The sequence below is a fragment of the Cornus florida genome, unplaced genomic scaffold (assembly GCF_030987335.1).
Source record: "Cornus florida cultivar Cherokee Brave unplaced genomic scaffold, ASM3098733v1 CherokeeBrave_3.0.0_Hap2_Chr10, whole genome shotgun sequence".
Classification (NCBI taxonomy): domain Eukaryota; kingdom Viridiplantae; phylum Streptophyta; class Magnoliopsida; order Cornales; family Cornaceae; genus Cornus; species Cornus florida.
Window position 1 is genome coordinate 78,947,132 of NW_026775580.1, and position 19,831 is coordinate 78,966,962.

Genomic DNA, 19,831 nt, shown 5'->3' on the forward strand with positions numbered 1-19,831 from the left:
CCCACTATCTCAAAGCCCATGTTCTGGGCCTACAATTATTAAAATACATTTACGCCCGGCCCGGTCCGTTATGCACGCATAAGTTTAACCTACAGACATCTGACAAGTGACACACACCTCTGTCTTCAATGTACTTTTTTTTTACTTTTTTCTCTCTCTACCCCCGACGTACTCTCTCTCTCTCTCTCTCTCTCTCTTCCCAACGGAACCAGTTTGAAGGTGCAGATCTACTCTCTTTCACTCTCTTGTTTCTCTCCCCCAACGAATTAAGGTATGCTTTTCTTCACGATTTCTATTCATGTCTTTAAAACTCCAATTTCTCAATTAATTTCCAACTCTCTCTGTTTTCCTCGTTTTTATAATTATTTTTTGTGTATGGGTTGAACAATTCAATATTTATTCTTAGAAGAAAAATTCATTCTTGCAATTGAAAAGCCCAGATTTCAATTCCTTCATAGCATACCTTTGAGATTTTTTACAATTGAAAAGCCCAGATTTCTTTTTTTTTAATTTTATGTCTTGTTAGCCAGAAAAATTTATTGAGTTTATTTATTATTTTTTATAACAATTGAACAACCTATTATTTCTTCTTATTCTTCGATTTGTTTTTATTTTAATTTTTCTCTCCCCCAACGAATTAAGGTATGCTTTTCTTCACGATTTCCATTCATGTTTTTAGAACTCCAATTTCTCTATTAATTTCCAACTCTCTCTGTTCTCCTCATTTTTATAATTATTTTTTGCTGTCTGGGTTGAACAATCCACTATTTCTTCTTAGAAGAAAATTTCCTTCTTGCAATTGAAAAGCCCAGGTTTCAATTCCTTCATTTTAAAAAAAAATTTTATATCTTGTTAGCCAGAAAAATTCCTTGAGTTTATTTATTATTTTTTATAACAATTGAACAACCTATTATTTCTTCTTATTCTTCGATTTATTTTTATTTTAATTTTTCTCTCCCCCAACGAATTAAGGTATGCATTTCTTCACGATTTCTATTCATGTTTTTAAAACTCCAATTTCTCAATTAATTTCCAACTCTCTCTGTTCTCCTCATTTTTATAATTATTTTTTGTCGTATGGGTTGAACAATCCAGTATTTCTTCTTAGAAGAAAAATTCCTTCTTGCAATTGAAAAGCCCAGGTTTCAATTCCTTCATTTTTTTAAAAAAAATTTATATCTTTTTAGCCAGAAAAATTCCTTGAGTTTATTTATTATTTTTTATAACAATTGAACAATCTATTATTTCTTCTTATTCTTCGATTTATTTTTATATTTTGACCCGATAACCAAAAAAATACGTTTGTAGTTTTTTTTGTTTTTGTTTTTTCTGTTTATTTGTTTCTAAATCTGCCTGAGGTTGAAACAATTAACCCTGTAATAGGTGATCCAGAGATATGAAAAGACCGGAGGTGATTTACAGATGCCCGCCGTGTCTGGTGTAGATTTTGGAAACTGATCAACCCTGCCGACCTAATTAGGGGTTGGTCTTTGGGTTAGGTTAAGTTTTTTTATTTTTCTCTTTTTCTTTTTTAGACTGTACAAGCAAAATAATTGTCCGTATTTTCCATAAATGCCCTAATAAAATAAAAACTCTAGGAGGATAATTTTGTAATTTCATACTTTATTTAGTCTTTACGCTATAAATGTTACTATAGAATATTTTTAAAATAAAACATTACTTATCTTATCTTCTCTTTTACTATTAATAAAAGTCCTTTTTTTAAAAGATTCATAATTCGCCACGTATTATATTAGGACTCAGCACACCCTCTGGACACGTACTCACATAACTCCGTTTTGGACCGACTAACCCTTCCTTCTCTCTCTTGCTTTACTCTCTCTCAACGGATCTTCTTTTAATTTACTTTTTAATATTTAATATTTACAGTAGGCTTTTTGTTTCAGTTCCACTGCAACTTCTTACTATCACTGGGTTAGTAAATCAGAGTTATGGAAGGCCTACCAGAAGAAGTCCTGGCACTCTATTGGTCTTTATTTCTGCAATCTCTACCAAGGGGAAATCGAAAAAGGTTACCTCTAAACTCCTCGTTGTATTTTAGCTTTATATTATTACTCACTTGTGTTGTGGTTTGATATATCTAACACATTCTGTTCCTTCATTTCAGAGTCCGCAGAGATCTGGGTATAGTATGGGAGGTTACATAGGTTTTCATTAATGATCAAGGGGTGGGCTCTGGTGGGTTTGAGCCCACCCAAAAAAAGTGGGTTACAGATTGGAGTAGCATCATCAGAACTCGCAGACCTTCTACCTAGTTTTCATTCATGATCCAGGGGTGAGCGAGCCCACCCAAAAAAAATGGGTTATAAATTGGAGCATCATCATCAGAACTGGGCCAGAATGAATTGGCTGGGTTATAGATTTCAAACGGTAAGCCCAATATGCCCCAAATCCAATTCCCTTCTCCTTATAATTTATAAATATAAATATTTATATTGTAATTTATAAATATAAATATTTATCAATGTATGTATTTGTATATTAGACTATGTACACAGCGAGCTCGACATTTGTTTAGGACACACCGAGAGAATTTAGGGATAGAAAGAGAGAGAGAATTTAGGGCTAGAGATAGTTACGCACTATGAAATCCTTCATTCCTCCTCGTCTTTTAATTGCAAAAGCAGAGAAAGCTTCTGGTATGGTTTTTCACTGCTTCCATTTCAGTTAATCCATAATCCAGGGAATTTCTTCATTTTAAATGTTGTTAGATCTGATTAGAACTCAATTGGTGACTATTTTTGTAATTTGATTGAGATTTAAATTCTGTATGTGTGTAGAATTTAAATGGTGTCCAAAAGGAAAAGCACAGAGTAGTTTTAGGGCAGTGAAATCATTCTTCATTCCTCCTGGTCTTCCAAAAGCAAAGGCACAGAAATCATCTGGTATGTTTTAGTTAATCTAATCTATTTTAGTTGTTCAGCATGTTTCACATTTTGCCTTGGTATTTTATGATTTTTTCTTCTTTTTTTTTTCACTGCTTTTGAATGTTAATGGCCTGGGAAGGTGTTATTACCCTTTTTTAGTCTCTTAGGAACAATTAACTTTTTATTTCTTAGTTTTATATCAATCTATACAGATGTTTTGAAAATGATATTTTGCTTGGCTGTATTGTCACAATACACAAGGTGGTTTTGGGTATGTGCGCAGAGGAGTCCTTCTAGTTGCAGTTAAGTTCACTTTTCCCAAATGTTTATAGTACTTCCTTACCCAATGTTGGTCATATTTAGAGCTCATTAGTTCTTCATTTAAGCATTGACCCTGAAACAGCCATGGCAAATTTGCATCAATGTATTAATAGGACCTAAAATGAAACAGATCTTGATGTAAAGAGGATTAAAGGAAGAAGATTACTTAGAATTTTTAGGTGGCTTATAGCTTCGAAATAAAGATCATTTTTCCCAAATGTTTATAGGCCTACCATCGACCATGTTAACCAGCTCGAGGTTGTTTCTTGGCCAGCAATGTAGAACAGTGTGAATTCTTCTTTCACTCTTCAATTGTCAATCCATTTGTAATTCGTTTCATTGCTATTTGCATTATATGGTGAATTGTCCCGGTGATCTTCAAGAGCTGGCCTAGTAAGTCATCAGCTAGTATTTGTACCTCCTTTTGGAGTTCAAGGATCTTCTTTTCTTCTTCATAGATGCTCCCAAAATGCTGCTTTAACAGCTTCTCTAGATGTTTTGATATATGGTAAAGTTCTCCATTCACTTGAGTTTGATTGATTGATGGATAACAAATTTAAGACCTTACGCTTAATATAGAAAATGTTATGGCATAATTGGCATTATCTTTTTGTTATATTTAACTATACGTTTGGTAAATTAAATTTCAACAATTAATTAAATAAAAAAGTAATGCCCATTCTCTAGAAAATTACTACTTTTCAAGAACTCTAGAAAATGAAATTGACTCAAGGACTCGCACAATCCCTTGGAGGACTCATATGACTACCATATTCAAGTACTTGAGGGCGTGTTGGTTTGATCTTCTACCCTTGTGACCATACAACCAACAAGTATAAGTCATGTTAAATCATGTGGAGTGATATACAATTCCCTGTTGTTTGATCTTTGGGAATTCTGAATTGAGTCAAGGCATTTGCCCTAGTTAATACATGTTTATTTGTATGTTTTGCAGGCCAAGCTCACGGGAAGCTAAAGACAAATAGTGAATCTGGGAAGTAAGTAGTTGACTACAAATTACAAAATTGATGTTTTTTGATGTTAATAGCTCGAAAATAATCAATGGATATTTCAAATTATTTTTGCTATTGGTCCGGAGAACCTTATCATCAGTACCAACTAGTGTCATCACTAACTGATAAATCTACTATCACAATTACTGACTTAGCCTTTTCTAAAGTTTGGTTAAGGAATTAAATACCAAAGTAACACTCAGTTTACATTGTATCTGAATGATGGTGTATGATGGTTGACACTATATCTGAACATGTTAAGTTCTTTCAAAATTTCACAGTCACCGTCATACTTGAAGGGGCGCATTAGATGATTTAAAATTAACCCTAAATTTTCCCTGAGGCTCATTTGTGAAAGAGAGTGTAGAAGCTGACGAAGCGGCATTTCTTGAGTGTTTACATGTCTTGATATCCCTTATGCTTTTCAAGTTCCGAAACCTTTTCCGATAACAGCTCCACTCTTCCTTAATTGTACTTACATTACAACCAGAAATTTCATAATTTCTTATGAAATTTCTCTTTTTAGATCTTGTACTAAGGTACCACGTAACTAAAGCCAAGATGAGTTGGTTACCCACCCCCGTTGAGGTCAAAAGCACTCTCGGAGTACGCTCTGCTGACTCTTTAAAACCGTTTAAATGCGACCTTTCCTCAGTTGAATCAGTCTATGCTAATCTGTAAAGCTAGCCCTCAAATAGGTAGGGATCTGAGTTCTTCGTTCTGGTCCCGCTATTCATAACTTTTAGTTATGAATACAGGTATAGAAACTGAACCCCCTCTTGGGAGGGGAAGAACGGCTGGAAACTGCTGCTAATACCCACAAAGTTAAGGAGCAACAACCGGCCAAGTCAATTTCATAAAAATGAGAAGGTGATTTGACTGAATGCTCCTGGCCCTTTTATAATTAAACAAATTTTTTTTTAATAACATTGAATTGAATGAATGGCCGACCTAGATGGTTGTCTAGACTCTAGATGGTCGGGCCAGATTGAATCGGCAGTAAGGTCTAGCTATACCTGAGATGGTGTAGATCTACTGTTGGGAGAGAGTGATTATGGTAATTGGCTTAAATTTTTAAATAACCTTTTATAACAAATTTATGGAGGACCTATTAAACATTATATTAAGTGTTAATGGTGGGAAATTATATATCTTCTGTTGTAGAATTCTGATGTGGCCAGTTCATTTTATCCTTTTATGCATAGAATGCTTATTGGACAGACACAATTTAAGGTTATCAATACTAAGTATTAGGGTCCATATTGATTAATACTTGAATTGAAATGATTAATGATTATCTCTTTTGAAAGTGCTACATAAATTGTATAATAATATAAAAAACTAAAATAAAGAGACCTATAACGCACACTTCCTTCATCCAGATTATTGACAATGGGTTTTCTTTGCGCTTGGGTGAATTGAACTTGGATATAAGCAGTAATTGTAGGAATATATGTGTCTTTTCCTGACGTTAAGGGAAGTTGGGTAGTGTTAGGACATGTTTCTGATAAGCAGACAAAAATAGTGGGAGACATCATTTGGCTCCTCCTCTCTCTCACTCAATAGATGTGTCTTTTACTAGCCCCGCATTTTTTGCAAGAGATTACTAAAAGAGGGTTCCTCACTCGGTATTGCATGGGGGAGTGAAAACAGCTTCCTCTGGGAGTGAATTCGTGATAAGACAATGGTGAAGGATATGCTGGATTGCGAAATTTCCTCTCTGGGTAACTTAAGAAATGCCGAAAACATTTTCCAAATAGTTGAACCCCCCTTAAGTACAGGTTCCTGTTTTTCTGGTCGGTAAAATACTAGAAGAGACTCAGGTTCTCTTACTAATTTATTGACTTGTTGGATACACGATGATGACCTTGGGATGCATCTAATAAATTAAGGCACCACTAACTAGAATTAGTTACCTTAACCGTGCTCGCTGTAGCACTCACATCATTTTGTCAGAATAGATCCTCGATGAAAGGTCCTCTAGAAAGCCGTTGCTCGATGGATTTTGAATCCAAATGGACGAAATTACCAACAGACCGGTGGCCTAGCGGTACTAAGCCCCTACTTCTTAAAGAGAGGTCAAGGTTCGAGCCTCAGTGGAGGCACGTGTATGTGAGTACCAACTAGGGGGAAAAAGAAAAGAAAAGAAAGGACGAAATTGACCAAGCAATTTCTTCAAATCCTGCAGTACTCTTCATTCCTACTGCCCTAAATCGTCCAAATAGAAATCTCAAAATAGGTGACCCTTTATTAAGCGCATCCTGGAGTTTCACCAAGAGACATCCAGAACCTCCGCCAGTCTATTACACTTTCGGATTGTATAAACATCAATCCAATCCTTCGCACGTCCGAGTGCTGACTCATTTTCATATAAACTTTGTAACGCTGTAAAGGACTTTACAACTGAGAATTAGTTTCCACTCTTTGCGCTCATCTATCTCGTAGTCGGAGGATGATAAATGAGGAAAATGCTCTTAACTGCTAAGAGGCATTGTTTTTTCAAACTGTTTAAAGTCAGAGTCTGAGCTGAGTTCTAGTTCGGTCAAGACATGGTTCAGGCTTGTGAAGTAGAACTGAAAGCAGTACGAAAGCTGTCTTGGAGCAAAGCAAGAAAGCTTCTTCAGGCACAGTGCTTGTTATAAAGTACTACTAATATATAGTATATAGGACTAATGGCCTTGCACCACTAAACATACCAATGGTCACCACCAAAGACAAGTAGTCCAAACTTGAGGAATAAAAAGTGGCTCAATCCTCCGCAATCTGAATCTCTTTCTGCATCCATTATAATTCGTTAAAATAGATATATCTGATCAACCTGTCGTGAAAGACTTACCTGGGAACTCACTTCCTCTTCCCATGTCCCTAATATCCTTTCTTATTAATGTACCTAAGAACTATAGGAAGGGGGTCCTCGTACGGAATCGCACACTGACTTTTCTTTATCTTGCTTCAGCTATCAGTTTCCCTCTACGTCCCTGGTGTCCACTCTCTGCAAGAAGCTAATCTTCCCCTGTTAGGTTTTCTTCTACTGAATATTACTGGTCTTGTAGTGTGAGCATCTTGCGTTTTGGGAAAGGAGCAGTTTATGCTTTATTAGCTACCGTTTCACTGGCTCTAGTAATGATTCACTATAATGTAAACTGAAGATTAAAACTTGACCTCCCCTGATACGGGGATGACTAGTGCTCAACTTGCTAATTGAACATCTAATTTCATCTCAGTTGTCTCAGCTTCATTACTAGTGGTCTCCTGAGCCAGCAATCATCATACTTGAAGTCCTCCTTCATTCATCGTCTTCCAAAAGCCTCTGGTATGGTTTTTCACTATTTCCATTTTATTTAATCTATTTTAGTTGTTGAATAAATTGCTATATTTTAGTTGTTCAGCAGTGTTTCACATTTCATCTGTTTCAGAATATTAATTTTGAACTTTGGGAATTCTGACTTGTGTCAAGGCACTTGCCCTAGTTTATACGTGTTTTAAATATTGAAACATGGCCTTATTCTGGGAAAATATGTACATATTACGAAACATTTGATTTTATTTAGTCTGATTTCAATGTATCTATCATTGGTAATATTACGGAACATTTGAATTTATTTAGTCTTATTTCACCTTTGTCATGTATGTTTTGCAGGCCAAGCTCACATAAAGCTCAAGAGAAATTGTGCATCAGTTCTTTATGGGAAGTAAGTTCATTGATAATCTAATTACATTAATTTCATGTTGTGAAGCCACAAAGTGGTGCCTAGTGTCCAACCTGCTAATTGAACATCTAATTTCATCTCAATTGTCTTAGCTTCATGACTGGTGGCCTCCTGAGCCAGCGACCGTCATACTTGAAGTCCTCCTTTCCTCGTAGTCTTCAAATAGCAAAAGCACATATAGCATCTGGTATAATTTCTTCTAATTTTGCTGTTGTATAATTCAAAAACATACATTGGGTGACATTCATATGTTTTAAATGAAGTATTTGAGAAAATAAAAAATAAAAAATGTTTGAAAATTACCCTAAACCTCAAAGTTATGAATACGTTCCAAAACCTTTTGCATTTCTATTTGATCTTGAAAAATCCATCTTTCAGAAAAACAATTACCTTCTTGCTCCAATGTCTATGAACAAACCCTTTGAAAAAGGGGAAATAGGGTTTCCACCCATTACATAGCGAACAATGGAATTGTTCGAAAATTCTCAACCTCCTTGGACAATTTATTTTCCTTATTGAATTATTTACTGTAATAAATATTAACAAATATGTTTGTAGATAAATACATACATATACAAATGATTCGATTTTTTTAACTATTTATATATGATTGATATGCATTTCATTTTGAGCTGGCTAGAAGATTTTAACCCTATGTGGTTTGAAAACAATTGCATTATATTTTGTGTGTTAATTTCTTTAAATGGTTTGCGTTGTTAATTTAATTAGATTTTTTTTTAAAGAAAATTTCTTGTATATTAGATATACTATCTAGTGAAACTGACTTTCGTGGTTAAAAAACAGAGATTTGGAAGACCTCCTATTTTCTTGGTTCCCCTAAGCTCTTTGGATCGGTAAGGATTCACTAATTTGAGTTTTATATAAATATATTTAGGGTAAACTACAATGATCGGTTTGGCCTAATTGGAAATAAACTCGAGGTTTCCATTTTTTTTGCAACATGTCCCCCCTGAGGTTTGCCCCATTTTGCAAAGACCTCCCCACCGTACAAAAAAATGTACTTTGTGTCAGAAAATTTGGTTGAAGTGACTAAAATGCCCATCAACTAAGTATAAAAGACTTTATTAACTTTATAGTTTCATCAAATAACAAAAAAAATCATGCATTAGTTGACCAAATTACCCCTTATATATAAATGAGACTAAAGCATGAAATTAAACTCAAATGCAAATCCAAATAGGTTTATCGTTCACATACATATATATGTATACACACATACATTATATATAAACATATATAATATATGCAAATAATTTTATTAAAATGTAATTAGAATAGTTAAAGTATAAATAAAATATATTTAAGAGACACGTTTGATGTTAAGAAAAGATCTCTTGCAGGAAGGTTGGCTAGAGATTTCTTGTAAAAACACTAGCCCTGCTCAGTTCATAATGAGAATATCTCCTGTAGCTGGATCCTCCGGAACCACAAGAATCCTTAGTTAGAATGGGATTCCAACTCAGCACCTTGGTTGATCGTATATTTCATTATAGGTCTATGATTCAGAGTATCCTTTCTTATTTGATCCCTTTGAATTCCATATTCGAAGTTGCGATCGGATCTATTCATTAAAAATTTTATTGCCTTGGATGTCGCCTGCTTTGTCGAATTATATCAAGATTTCACTCCTACAATTACTTATTCGTTGAGAAAATAATCTATGGGAACGGATAATTGATGGAATTACGAATGGGGTTGGTATTATGAGTTTCTTTGTAGGAGAAGGCATCAAATATATAGGAGGGGGGCGCATTTCTTCTTATCTCTTCTACTTGATTCAAATGGTTCTCGCCGGCTTACACGAATCACAAGCGATTTTTCAAACCAGAAGGGGTATTTATTTTCTTCTATATATTAATTATATTTAATTAAAACGATATTTATTTTTTGAAACAAATGTATAATAAATTGATAACAACCATCTATTTTTCCTAATTCAGCTCATTTCTGAAACTAATATACGCTATGTATATTTTATTTATTGTGTAACACATTAAAGACGATACAATATATATTGTATAATATTATAAGCATTTATGGGAAATGAACCCAGCAATACCCATAAGCAATAATAAAAAATAAAAAAAATCAGAATATGCATAAATGAACCCGTCATCTGTAAGACACCCAATCTCAAAACACAAATACAGGAGACACTGAAAGCAGTTTAAACCCCAATTAAAAATGGCATTTTAATATTTCACATTTTCTTATTTAGGGGTTTTATAAAAATCCTAATTGGGGAAAAAAATTCTAATTTTCATCTTCAACCAGGCTGAAACTAGAAACGGTTGTAATCATTGGAAAAGAGTTAATTTCTTTAAATCACGATATCAATATTTGATTTTACCAAATGATTGTTGGTGGTGGTGGTAGGAGGTTGAGAGGGGTGATGATTGGGGGATGGGGTAGGCAGTTGACAAATGGCGGCCTCCTCCCCACTTAGAAAATTGAAGCTTCAGTGATGACCCTGGAAGAAGATGGTCCTGACTCTTGAGGTATGGGGTTTACTTGGACCGAATCAGACCGGGTCTGTGTCGGAAGAACAATTTGAGCAGTAATGCTACGCCGATCTGAGGCTGCCGATTGTGAATCTTCCTCCACCAACGTCATCGTCATCTCCGCCATTAACACCAAGATGCTTAACATGAACCCGCTTTGAGATATAAATTTCCATACATATATATATGGGTGTGTGTGTCTGTATATATATATTTATCTTGTGATCTAGTTGGGATTCAAACATGAAAATAGGTCTTGTGGGGAGAGATGGTGGTGGTAAGAGGTTGAGTGCTAGTGGCGATTGGGGGTGGGGTAGGCGACTGAAGAGAAAAGAGAGAACGATTGGAGGAAGAAAAAGGAAAAAAATTTGTGGTTGCAAGTATAGGAGTAAAACAGTCATTTCACACACTGAAATATTTTTAATAATATAATAATGAGGGTAAATAAGTAAATTCACAGTAAATTTTGACACTGGTCTTTGCAAAGAAATGACAAATCTCAGGTTCAGTTGCAATTAGACCAAACCTCAGCGGACGTCATTGTCGTTTACCCATATATATATATATATATATATATATATATATATATATATATAATTTTTTTATGATTTTTTTTTTTTTTTTTGAAAAAATTGTAGGTCAATCAATTTTTTCGGACGCTCACCCCCTCGTCTTCCCTACTGCTGACCAATTCAAGAGGTAGTTTGCAAATTATTATTATTATTATTTTGTGTTACTGATTATGCACGTCTTTTTGAATGTGAATAAATTGCTTCCTTTGAAGTTATTTTGAAAGCATTGAGTTGCATTATTGATAAATTAAATTATTGCATAATTTTTTTTCCTAAATGAAGGGAAAAAATATTATAAATAACTTGTTATGACAAACGCAACGAATCCAAGTTGAACAAAGAATCACGACAGAAAAGTAAACACGCCACACAGAAGAAGATACAAATTTATACGTGGTTTGGCAACAACCTACGTCCACGGTTGGGATCCGGCGAAAGTTTTCACTGTGTTTTAAATCGGGGATTACTAGTTTTCAGCCCTTCACTCTATTTCTGTACGAATTTCAGTCTCTCTCTAGCCCCACTCCAAACCCTAAGCGCCCTTATATATTGGGCTACAAGAGACTAATTAGGGTCCACGACCAATAAGCAAAAATGGGTCAAAATATCACAAATCTCCACCTTGGCTCGAATTACGCCAAGCTCCACAATCTCTAGCTTTTCCTTTCGCCGCCTCCACATGCCCCTTAAGGGCCTCAGCAACTACAAGTACTAATCAAGTCCTGACAGTATTTGAACTTGTGTGTAGGAATGACCTTAGTCATCATATCTTCCGGATTCTCTACTCTCCAATATTCCTCACTACAATAGCACCTTGTGCAACCACATCTCTGATGAAGTGAAACCTGACATCAATGTATCAATGTGCTTGTACCTCTCATGGAACATTTGATAAAATCAAATGTATAGTACTCTGGCTGTCGCAAAATATAGTCAAATCATTCTGCTGCAAGCGCAGATCACCAACCAAGCCTCTCAACTGTATAGCTTCCTTCACTGCCTTTGTAGATGCCATGTATTCAGCCTCAGTAGTAGATAATGCAACTACGGGCTGCAAAGTCGCCTTCTAACTGATCACACTCCCACAAAGAGTGAAGACATACCCTGTCAAGACCTCCTCCTATGAAGATCTCCAGCATAATCCGAATCAACATATTCAGTAACACTCCCACACGTGTCACTTCCTCTGTCGTAGACTAACCCAACATCTGCACTGCCTTGCAAGTATCGTAATATCCATTTCACAGCTTGCCAATGGACCTTCCCTGGTTTATCCATGTATCTGCTCACTATACTAACTGCATGTGAAATGTCTAGCCTAGTGCACGCCATAGCATACATAAGCATACCAACTGCATTAGCACAAGGAACACAAGACGTGCTCCACCTCCTCCTCCTCCTCGGTCTATGGTGACAATCGAGCTGAAAGTCTAAAATGGGCAGCCATTGGAGTATTCACAGGTTTTGATGCCTACATATCGAAACGTTCCAGCACCTTCTCAATGTATTTCTTCTGTGAAAAATACAATCTGCCAAAACTTCTTGTGATACAACTGTCAAACTTACTCTTACAGTAGCCATTCCCAACCATAAAGGTGTCAAATTGCTTGTACCACTGTCTAGGAGACTGCTTCAGCCCATACAAGGACTTCTTCCGTAGGCAAACATGATCATCCTTTCCCAATATCTTAAGCCCCTTAGGCTGATGCATATAAATCTGCTCTTCCAACTCACCACTCAAGAAAGCAGTCTTGGCATCAAGCTGCTCAAGCTCCAAGTTATACAGAGCAATCATAGCAAGTAACACCCGGATTGAGCTATATATTTCACCATAGGAGTAAACACTTCATTAAAGCCAACCCTTCCCTTTGTGTATAACCCTTTGCCACTAAGCGTGCCTTGTACCTCGCATCTCCCCTGGAATTCCTTCTTTTTGAAGACCCATTTACAGCCCACAATCTTCTAACCCTTTGGCTTCTTAAGTAGCTCCAAGTCTCTTCTTATGAAGAGACCTCACTCATGGCAACAGACCACTGTGCTGACTCTCCACCTGTGGTGGCCTCATGATAAGTACACGGTTCATCAATATCCTCTGCCACACTAAGTGCATAAGTAACCAAATCAACCCCTCCTAGGCCTGTCTCTAACCACACTATTGCTGCAATTGTGCATCTCCTTGAGCCCGAAACTTCACCTGCTTGTGAGTCGACTGAACAGGACTATCCTTTAATTGAACCTCTACATGTTCCACCTGCTCATTAACACCCTGAGCTTTCCCTGAATCAACTACCTCCTTTTGCGGAGTAAGCATCGCAGACTCATTAATGGTCACATCCCTACTAACAAAGTATATTCTTTCCTGTAGCCTCTGGGCACCATAATCATATTCTCAGATTACTGTAACTAGCAGGAGAACCAAACCATACCTCCTATGGAGTCTTACAGTCGATGGAGATCGGTTCACTGAGGAACTAGCTGTAGAACAACTTCAGCCCAAATGTCTAACCCTGCATTTGACAACATACACTGTGCCCTCTCCAATAGCGTTCTGTTCATCCGTTTTGCAACTCCATTCTGCTACGGAGTCTTCCTCAGTGTGTGATGTCTCACAATCCCGCGAGTCTTGCAAAACTCATTAAATTCTCCATCACAAAATTCCAAGCCATTGCCTGTCCTCAAGCACTTGACCTGTTTTCCCGTCTGCTTCTCAATCAAGGTCTTCCACTGCTTGAATGTAACAAAAGCGTCATTCTTATGCTTCAGAATATAAACCCGAACTTTCCGAGAAAAGTCATCAATCAACGTCATCATATATCTACCTCAACCATGTGAAGTAACCTGAGCGGGACCCCAAAGATCAGAATGAATATAATCCATCATACCCTTGCTCGTGTGAAATTCCTGTACTGAACTTCACTCTGCACTGCTTCCTGAAGACACAGTGCTCACAAAAATCCAGCTTCCCGGTTTTCTAACTCAGAACATCCATCCCCCTCACTCATATGCCTAAGCTGCATATGCCACAATCTGGTAGTATATGAATCCAGATCCGAGGACGATATAACAACTGAACAATTGATTGTGATATCGTGTAAAGCATGTAAACGATGCTTCTTCAATCCCTTCATCGCCACAAGATCTCCCTTGGAAACCCGAATGACTCAACCTCTAGCCTTACAACTGTACCCGATGGAATCCAGCGTACCCAGAGAAATCAAATTCTTTCTCAATTCTGGTACATACCTGGCATCAATTAGTGTCCTCACTATGCCATCATATATCTTGATTCAAACTGTAGCGATACGTACAACCTTGCATGTTGCATCGTTCCCCATCTGAACTTCTCCTCCAATAGATCGATAAGAGGTAAACTAGTCCCTATTTGGACGAGCATGAAACGAGCAACCCGAATCAAGAATCCGCTCATCTGAATCATTACTCTCTGCAACAGCCACATTTTCAATTTAAGAGGATTTTTCCTTTCCCTTCTTACACTCCGGACAATCCTTTTTGAAGTGCCCGCCCTTGTGACAGATGAAGCATCTCAACACCTTCGTTTTGTTCTTTAGACTTGGAACTACCTTTGCTGGTAGATCCTCTCTTCTGATTCGTTCTCCCTCTATCAAATAATCCCTTTGCCCGAACTTTTTGTATTGCTCTCAAACGCCCTTATCTGTAACTCCTCAGAATTCAGAACTGCCTTCACGTCTTCCGCGGACAAAGCAGTTTTGCCATACATCATTGTATCGACAAAGTTCTTATACAAGGGTGGTAGAGAACACAATAGAATAATAGCCTGATCTTCATCCTCTATCTTGACATCAATATTATTCAAGTCCATGATAATACTATTTACCTTGTCAAGATGGTCTTTCAGAGACGAACCTTCGTGCATCTGAACTTCTAAAGAGTGAACAACCGCTTATTTAGATACTAGTGATTCGCAAGAGATTCCATCATATACTGGGACTTTAACTTTTGGCACAGCCCATCCGTCGTAGTCTCTCCAGCAACTTATCACAAAACCTTGTTACTTAAGCACAACAAAATCGTACTGTGTGCTTTCTCCATAACCTCATCTTTATCCTTGATCTTTTCTGGCAGTGCACCCTTCCCCTTCAGCGTCTAAGATAACCCTTGTTGAACCAACAAAGCCTTTATCCTAACCTGCCACAAGCCTTGTTGAAATCGTTTTTGCTGTTAGACTTCTAGATTTCCAGAAACTTGGACAATATCCCTGCTTCGAACCGAAAGTTCTGATACCAGTTTGTTATGACAAACTCAACAAACCCAAGTTGAACCAAGAATCACGATAGAAATGTAAACACGCCACACAAAGAACACAAAAATTTATACATGGTTCGGCAACAGCCTATGTCCACGGTTGGAATCTGGCGAAAGTTTTTACTATGTGTAAAATTGGAGATTACAAGTTTTTCAGCCCCTCGCTCCGTCTCTGTACCAATTTCAGTCTCTCTCTTGCACCACTCCAAACCCTAAGCGCCTTTTTATATTGGGCTACAAGAGACTAATTAGGGTCCACAACCTATGAGGAAAAAACGGATCAAAAATTTTTCGCATGTCGCACCAAATTCGGGCCACAATATCACATAATCAATAAGGTACAATTACAAGAATGAGGAAAAAACCTCACCACACCAGGACACTAACGGAGTCATGACAATAGAAAAGGACAGGCCTCGAACACAGCATGCACATCCCAAACTATACACCTAATCAAAACAGAAGGACTTCTATTAGGAGTATCATGAGTTCTGCAGTTTCTCTCATTCCAAATGAAGTATAGAGTTTCGCTGTAAAGATCATTCTTTGCACGTTGTGCTTGATATTCTTGCCAGCCACTTGAAACATGCTAGCCAATTGCTAAACAGATTCTGAGACCAGAAACTTCCACTAGAACAGCTCCACAAGTTCAGACCACAGCTGCTTTGTATAGCTACGTTGACAAAACAAATGGTCCAGACTTTCAACTTGCTTGAAACACAAATAGCAAACTGTAACGGGGTGTTGCCTGTCCTCTGCAGGGCAGTACGAGTCAGTATGGCATTCTGTAGAACCCACACAGAATGTAATCTCCGAATAATAATGAATAACATCCTGCATCTTCTTACACTAGGACTACAAGACACGTGCCGCAAAGATGCTCAACAATTGCATTGACCAAAATACCCCTGCAAGGGAAACTAGTCAATATATATCGTCTTCTGTAGCTGTGATTGTGAACACTTGATCAAACTGTGAATAGGAGCAATTTAATACAATGTACTATCACAAACAAGTGTATTATGATATAATACAAGTGTGAAAAGACTTAGGTGCCCCTGAAAGACTTTAGCCAAATATCAACTTCTATACGAGGGCCATTTGAACCGTAATTGGCTTGCAGTGTGAACTGGCAACACAATGTACCTTTCTTAGGCCATTTGAACAGTCTTAACCATATGGAATGACCAAGCTGCCCTTGTAGATCAATATAATGAATCACTTGAAACCCAATGAAGTGGACCTGTTATAGTCTTTTTGACATTTAAAGGGCAAACCCTAATTCAAAGGTGGGACCAACAGAATGGACTGACCACCTAGGTTTGCCACCATTCCAGCAGAGAGTAGCCCAAGAAACATTAGGCATCACTACTCTGCATACCTCCCAAGCTGCCTTGAAGGAAATATTCTGAGATTGCCATAAGAGTTGATCTTGACCACCGTGCACTGTGAATTGTTGGATATAATGCAGCACCTCTTGACCCGGAGAATAAAACTTTGATTGATCCCATTGCTTATCAGTAATGAAATTGCAGAGAAAAGAAGATTTGTCAGTGCCAACCCCTCTCAACAATCTGTAATTTAATTTCTGGGCTAGAAGCATTCCATCATAATTGAAATAAATGTGTTGCATATATATGTTCAACAAAATGCCAGTGGAAAATTTTTGTATTAGAGAGCATCTGGTGGTGAGAGAGCCTAGACCAGGCTTAGCAGTGTATATAAATTGATTAGAGATAACTCTAAAGTCAATACATTAATTAACCAGAGAGTAGATAACAAACTGCCCATGCCACTGTAGAAATTCTCATATATTGATAGTATGGGAACCCATGTCTATTGTCTGTACTACTACATGACCGTGTGGACTGACCACCTAGGTCTGCCACCATTCCAGCATAGAGTAGCCCAAGAAACATTAGGCATCACCACTCTGTATGCCTCCCAAGCTTTCTTGAAGGAAATATTCTGACATTGCCACGGGAGTTGATCTTGACCAACATGCACTGTGAATTGTTGGATATAAAGCAGCGCCTCTTGACCCGGAGAATTAAACTTTGATTGATCCCATTGCTTATCAGTAATGAAATTGCAGAGAAAAGATTTGTCAGTGCTAACCCCTCTCAAGTCTCAACAATCCGTAATTGAATTTCTGGGCTAGAAACATTCTATCATAATTGAAATAAATGTGTTGCATATATATGTTCAACAAAATGCCACTGAAAAAAATTTGTATTAGAGAGCATCTGGTGGTGAGTGAGAGAGAGAGTCTAGACCAGGCTTAGCAGGGTATAATTGATTAGGGATAACTCTAAAGTCAGAACATACATTAATTAACCAAAGAGTAGATAACAAACTGCCAGTGCCACTGTAGATATTCTCATATATAGATAGTATTGGAACAAACGCATGTCTATTGTATGTACTACTGCATGACCATGTTGATTTTTATACTTTTATTTTATATAATTGCTTTGTCCTTCTCTAACTACTGATTTTTTTCCCCTTGTTATTGCTCTTTCCTGTTCATGTGTTAGGACATCTACTTTGCGGGAATCATTGGACACAATTCTGCTGCTTGTATAGTAGTTATGTGAGTATATATATATTCAATTTGATTACTGTAGTAGATTAATATATTACTGTTACTTAACTTGGGTGTATTTTTTTAGACCATCTATGATCTCTTCTACATAGACGGGCACCGTGAGATTTTATCGCGAATGAATCTACTGCTGCGTCATTTACCTACCAAACCAGTGGAGGGTCATAAGTAATTGACTCCCCATGACTATATGAATTGGGTCTTGGCCATTAACCAAGATGCCAGGGCAATTCACAGTAGCGGTCCCCGTGGTTACCCCAGAGATTTAATTTTCAAGTTTCTCAAAGAAAATGACCGCATTCGTATTGTGGAATATGCTCCGGTGAGATACTACCTGAAATATGCGGTGAAAATAAAGTATTGGAAACCCCCTCCATTTGGTGTGACCCATATATATACCGATGGGTCATGTTTTAAAAGAAGGGGAGCCTGGTCTGCAGTGGCCCGAAATTGGTTGGGAGATATTAAGTATATTAAAAGAAGCCCACTGAATAGAATATCTGGGCCAGAAGTAGCAGAAGCTATCGGTTTCCTAAATGGTGTGAAAATGGGTAGAGCCCTGAAGGTTAAGAATTTTAAGATCTATAATGACTGCTTGCAATTGATTAATGCTCTGAAGGGTAGTACTATAAATATCGGGCTTTTCGGGACAGATCCTTACCTTCAATCCCTAATCAGGTATACATATCACTTCACGTATTTGAATTAAAAATTACATTTTTTTCACCCACATAATAGTTTATTATATGTTTGTCAATGCAGGAGAATTGTAAGAGAAATTGATGCTTTAAAGAAATCTGGCATAAAAGTCGACTTCGACCATTGTGGAAGGGAGTTGAATGAAGTCGCCAATTATATTGCTATCTCAACAAGGAAGAGGCAGTACAACGAAGAGATAGCAAAAGCTATCGCCAAGGACGACCTGACAGTCCCAAGGTTTAAAGTGGAGTATTAGATGTAGAGTTTAAGCTTTAACCCTTTAATGCTATGTAGAAAAGAATCATCTTATGTAAGTAAATTGTTATGGAATTTGTAGTAGGTTTCACAATTGTGTTTTTTGGAAAGAAAACTACTTCACCGGAATTGAGTGCGGGCTAATGGCTTGCTCACCGGAATTGAGTGCGCGGGCAAGCTTTGTTAGGCTGCTTGCTATCTTGGCGAATGCCATGCTGTAATTTTTCTCAATCTATACAGCACTTCTTACGACTATATTTTTAAATATTCAAAGTGATCAACAAGTTCAAGAAACAATGTTAGGATCATCACTGTTAAACAAGTTTGGATTGCGAACACAATCCAAATGGTTAAAAAGCATTTTGTAGGGCCTGTATCCTAGTTGATTATTTGTGGAATTGGTCAACGGACTGCAAATGTCATGCCGCCCCTAAAACCTAAAATTGCAGCACAATTAAGATTTGTTTTCCCAGGGCCAAGTTAGTTACCCCTCCATGTTTATTTTATTTATTTATTTATTTATTTTGTGGGATCATTTGCAAGTAACACACACCCATTTATTTATTTTGCTTATTTGGAGACTTGAACGCTTACCGTTCATTTTGCATTTTGGGAGGTAGAGAGGAGATATCATTGGGCTGTAAGTTACTTAACCCTTGGTTGCAACACAATTATGAAATTCTCATTAAAAAAAAACAAAGAATATGAAAGTGGCAAAAGTGTGAGCAAGTGGCATAACAAACATAGAAGGTAAATTACTTAAAAGTTTATAGTGACATATAAATAATAAAAATGATGTAATTCAAAGTTTACACATTGTTAGACAACATGTACAATATGAGATTATATTCTGCCCCTGCCCAAACTGATTTGAGAGAATTCATTTGCTTTAATAAGTTGTGAATTTAATGGGAAAATTAAATATAGTCTGGAAACACACTAGAGTAGAACCATTAGCACAG

At 37.1% G+C, this 19,831-nt stretch overlaps 1 protein-coding gene across 7 annotated transcripts; it reads left to right on the plus strand.

Moving 5' to 3' along the window:
* The first annotated feature begins 118 nt into the window (after window positions 1-118).
* On the plus strand, window positions 119-19,124 carry LOC132278649 (uncharacterized). 7 transcript variants are annotated; one of them, XM_059780490.1, is made up of 16 exons: window positions 119-271; window positions 1,384-1,499; window positions 1,908-2,032; window positions 2,129-2,391; window positions 2,507-2,660; window positions 2,802-2,906; window positions 3,101-3,190; window positions 4,165-4,207; window positions 7,447-7,535; window positions 7,863-7,914; window positions 8,025-8,119; window positions 8,737-8,786; window positions 11,093-11,153; window positions 17,848-17,903; window positions 17,983-18,593; window positions 18,678-19,124. In XM_059780490.1, exons 5-15 carry the CDS (start codon window positions 2,606-2,608, stop codon window positions 18,085-18,087), a joined length of 801 nt encoding a protein of 266 aa, XP_059636473.1. In that variant the 5' UTR covers window positions 119-271; window positions 1,384-1,499; window positions 1,908-2,032; window positions 2,129-2,391; window positions 2,507-2,605; the 3' UTR covers window positions 18,088-18,593; window positions 18,678-19,124. The 7 variants fall into 7 exon arrangements, with proteins under 7 accessions (XP_059636473.1, XP_059636474.1, XP_059636471.1 ...); XM_059780491.1 differs by lacking the exon at window positions 1,384-1,499 and having other exon boundaries at window positions 1,891-2,032; XM_059780488.1 differs by lacking the exon at window positions 1,384-1,499.
* The last annotated feature ends 707 nt before the right edge of the window (window positions 19,125-19,831 follow it).

Bases quoted from the DNA above. Each gene is read 5' to 3' on its own strand.
- LOC132278649 (XM_059780490.1), top strand. From the start codon at position 2,606: ATGAAATCCTTCATTCCTCCTCGTCTTTTAATTGCAAAAGCAGAGAAA. The intron at 3,191-4,164 runs GTTAAGTTCACT...TATGTTTTGCAG, and splicing joins GAGGAGTCCTTCTAGTTGCA to GCCAAGCTCACGGGAAGCTA. The intron at 8,120-8,736 runs GTATAATTTCTT...GTTAAAAAACAG, and splicing joins AAAAGCACATATAGCATCTG to AGATTTGGAAGACCTCCTAT.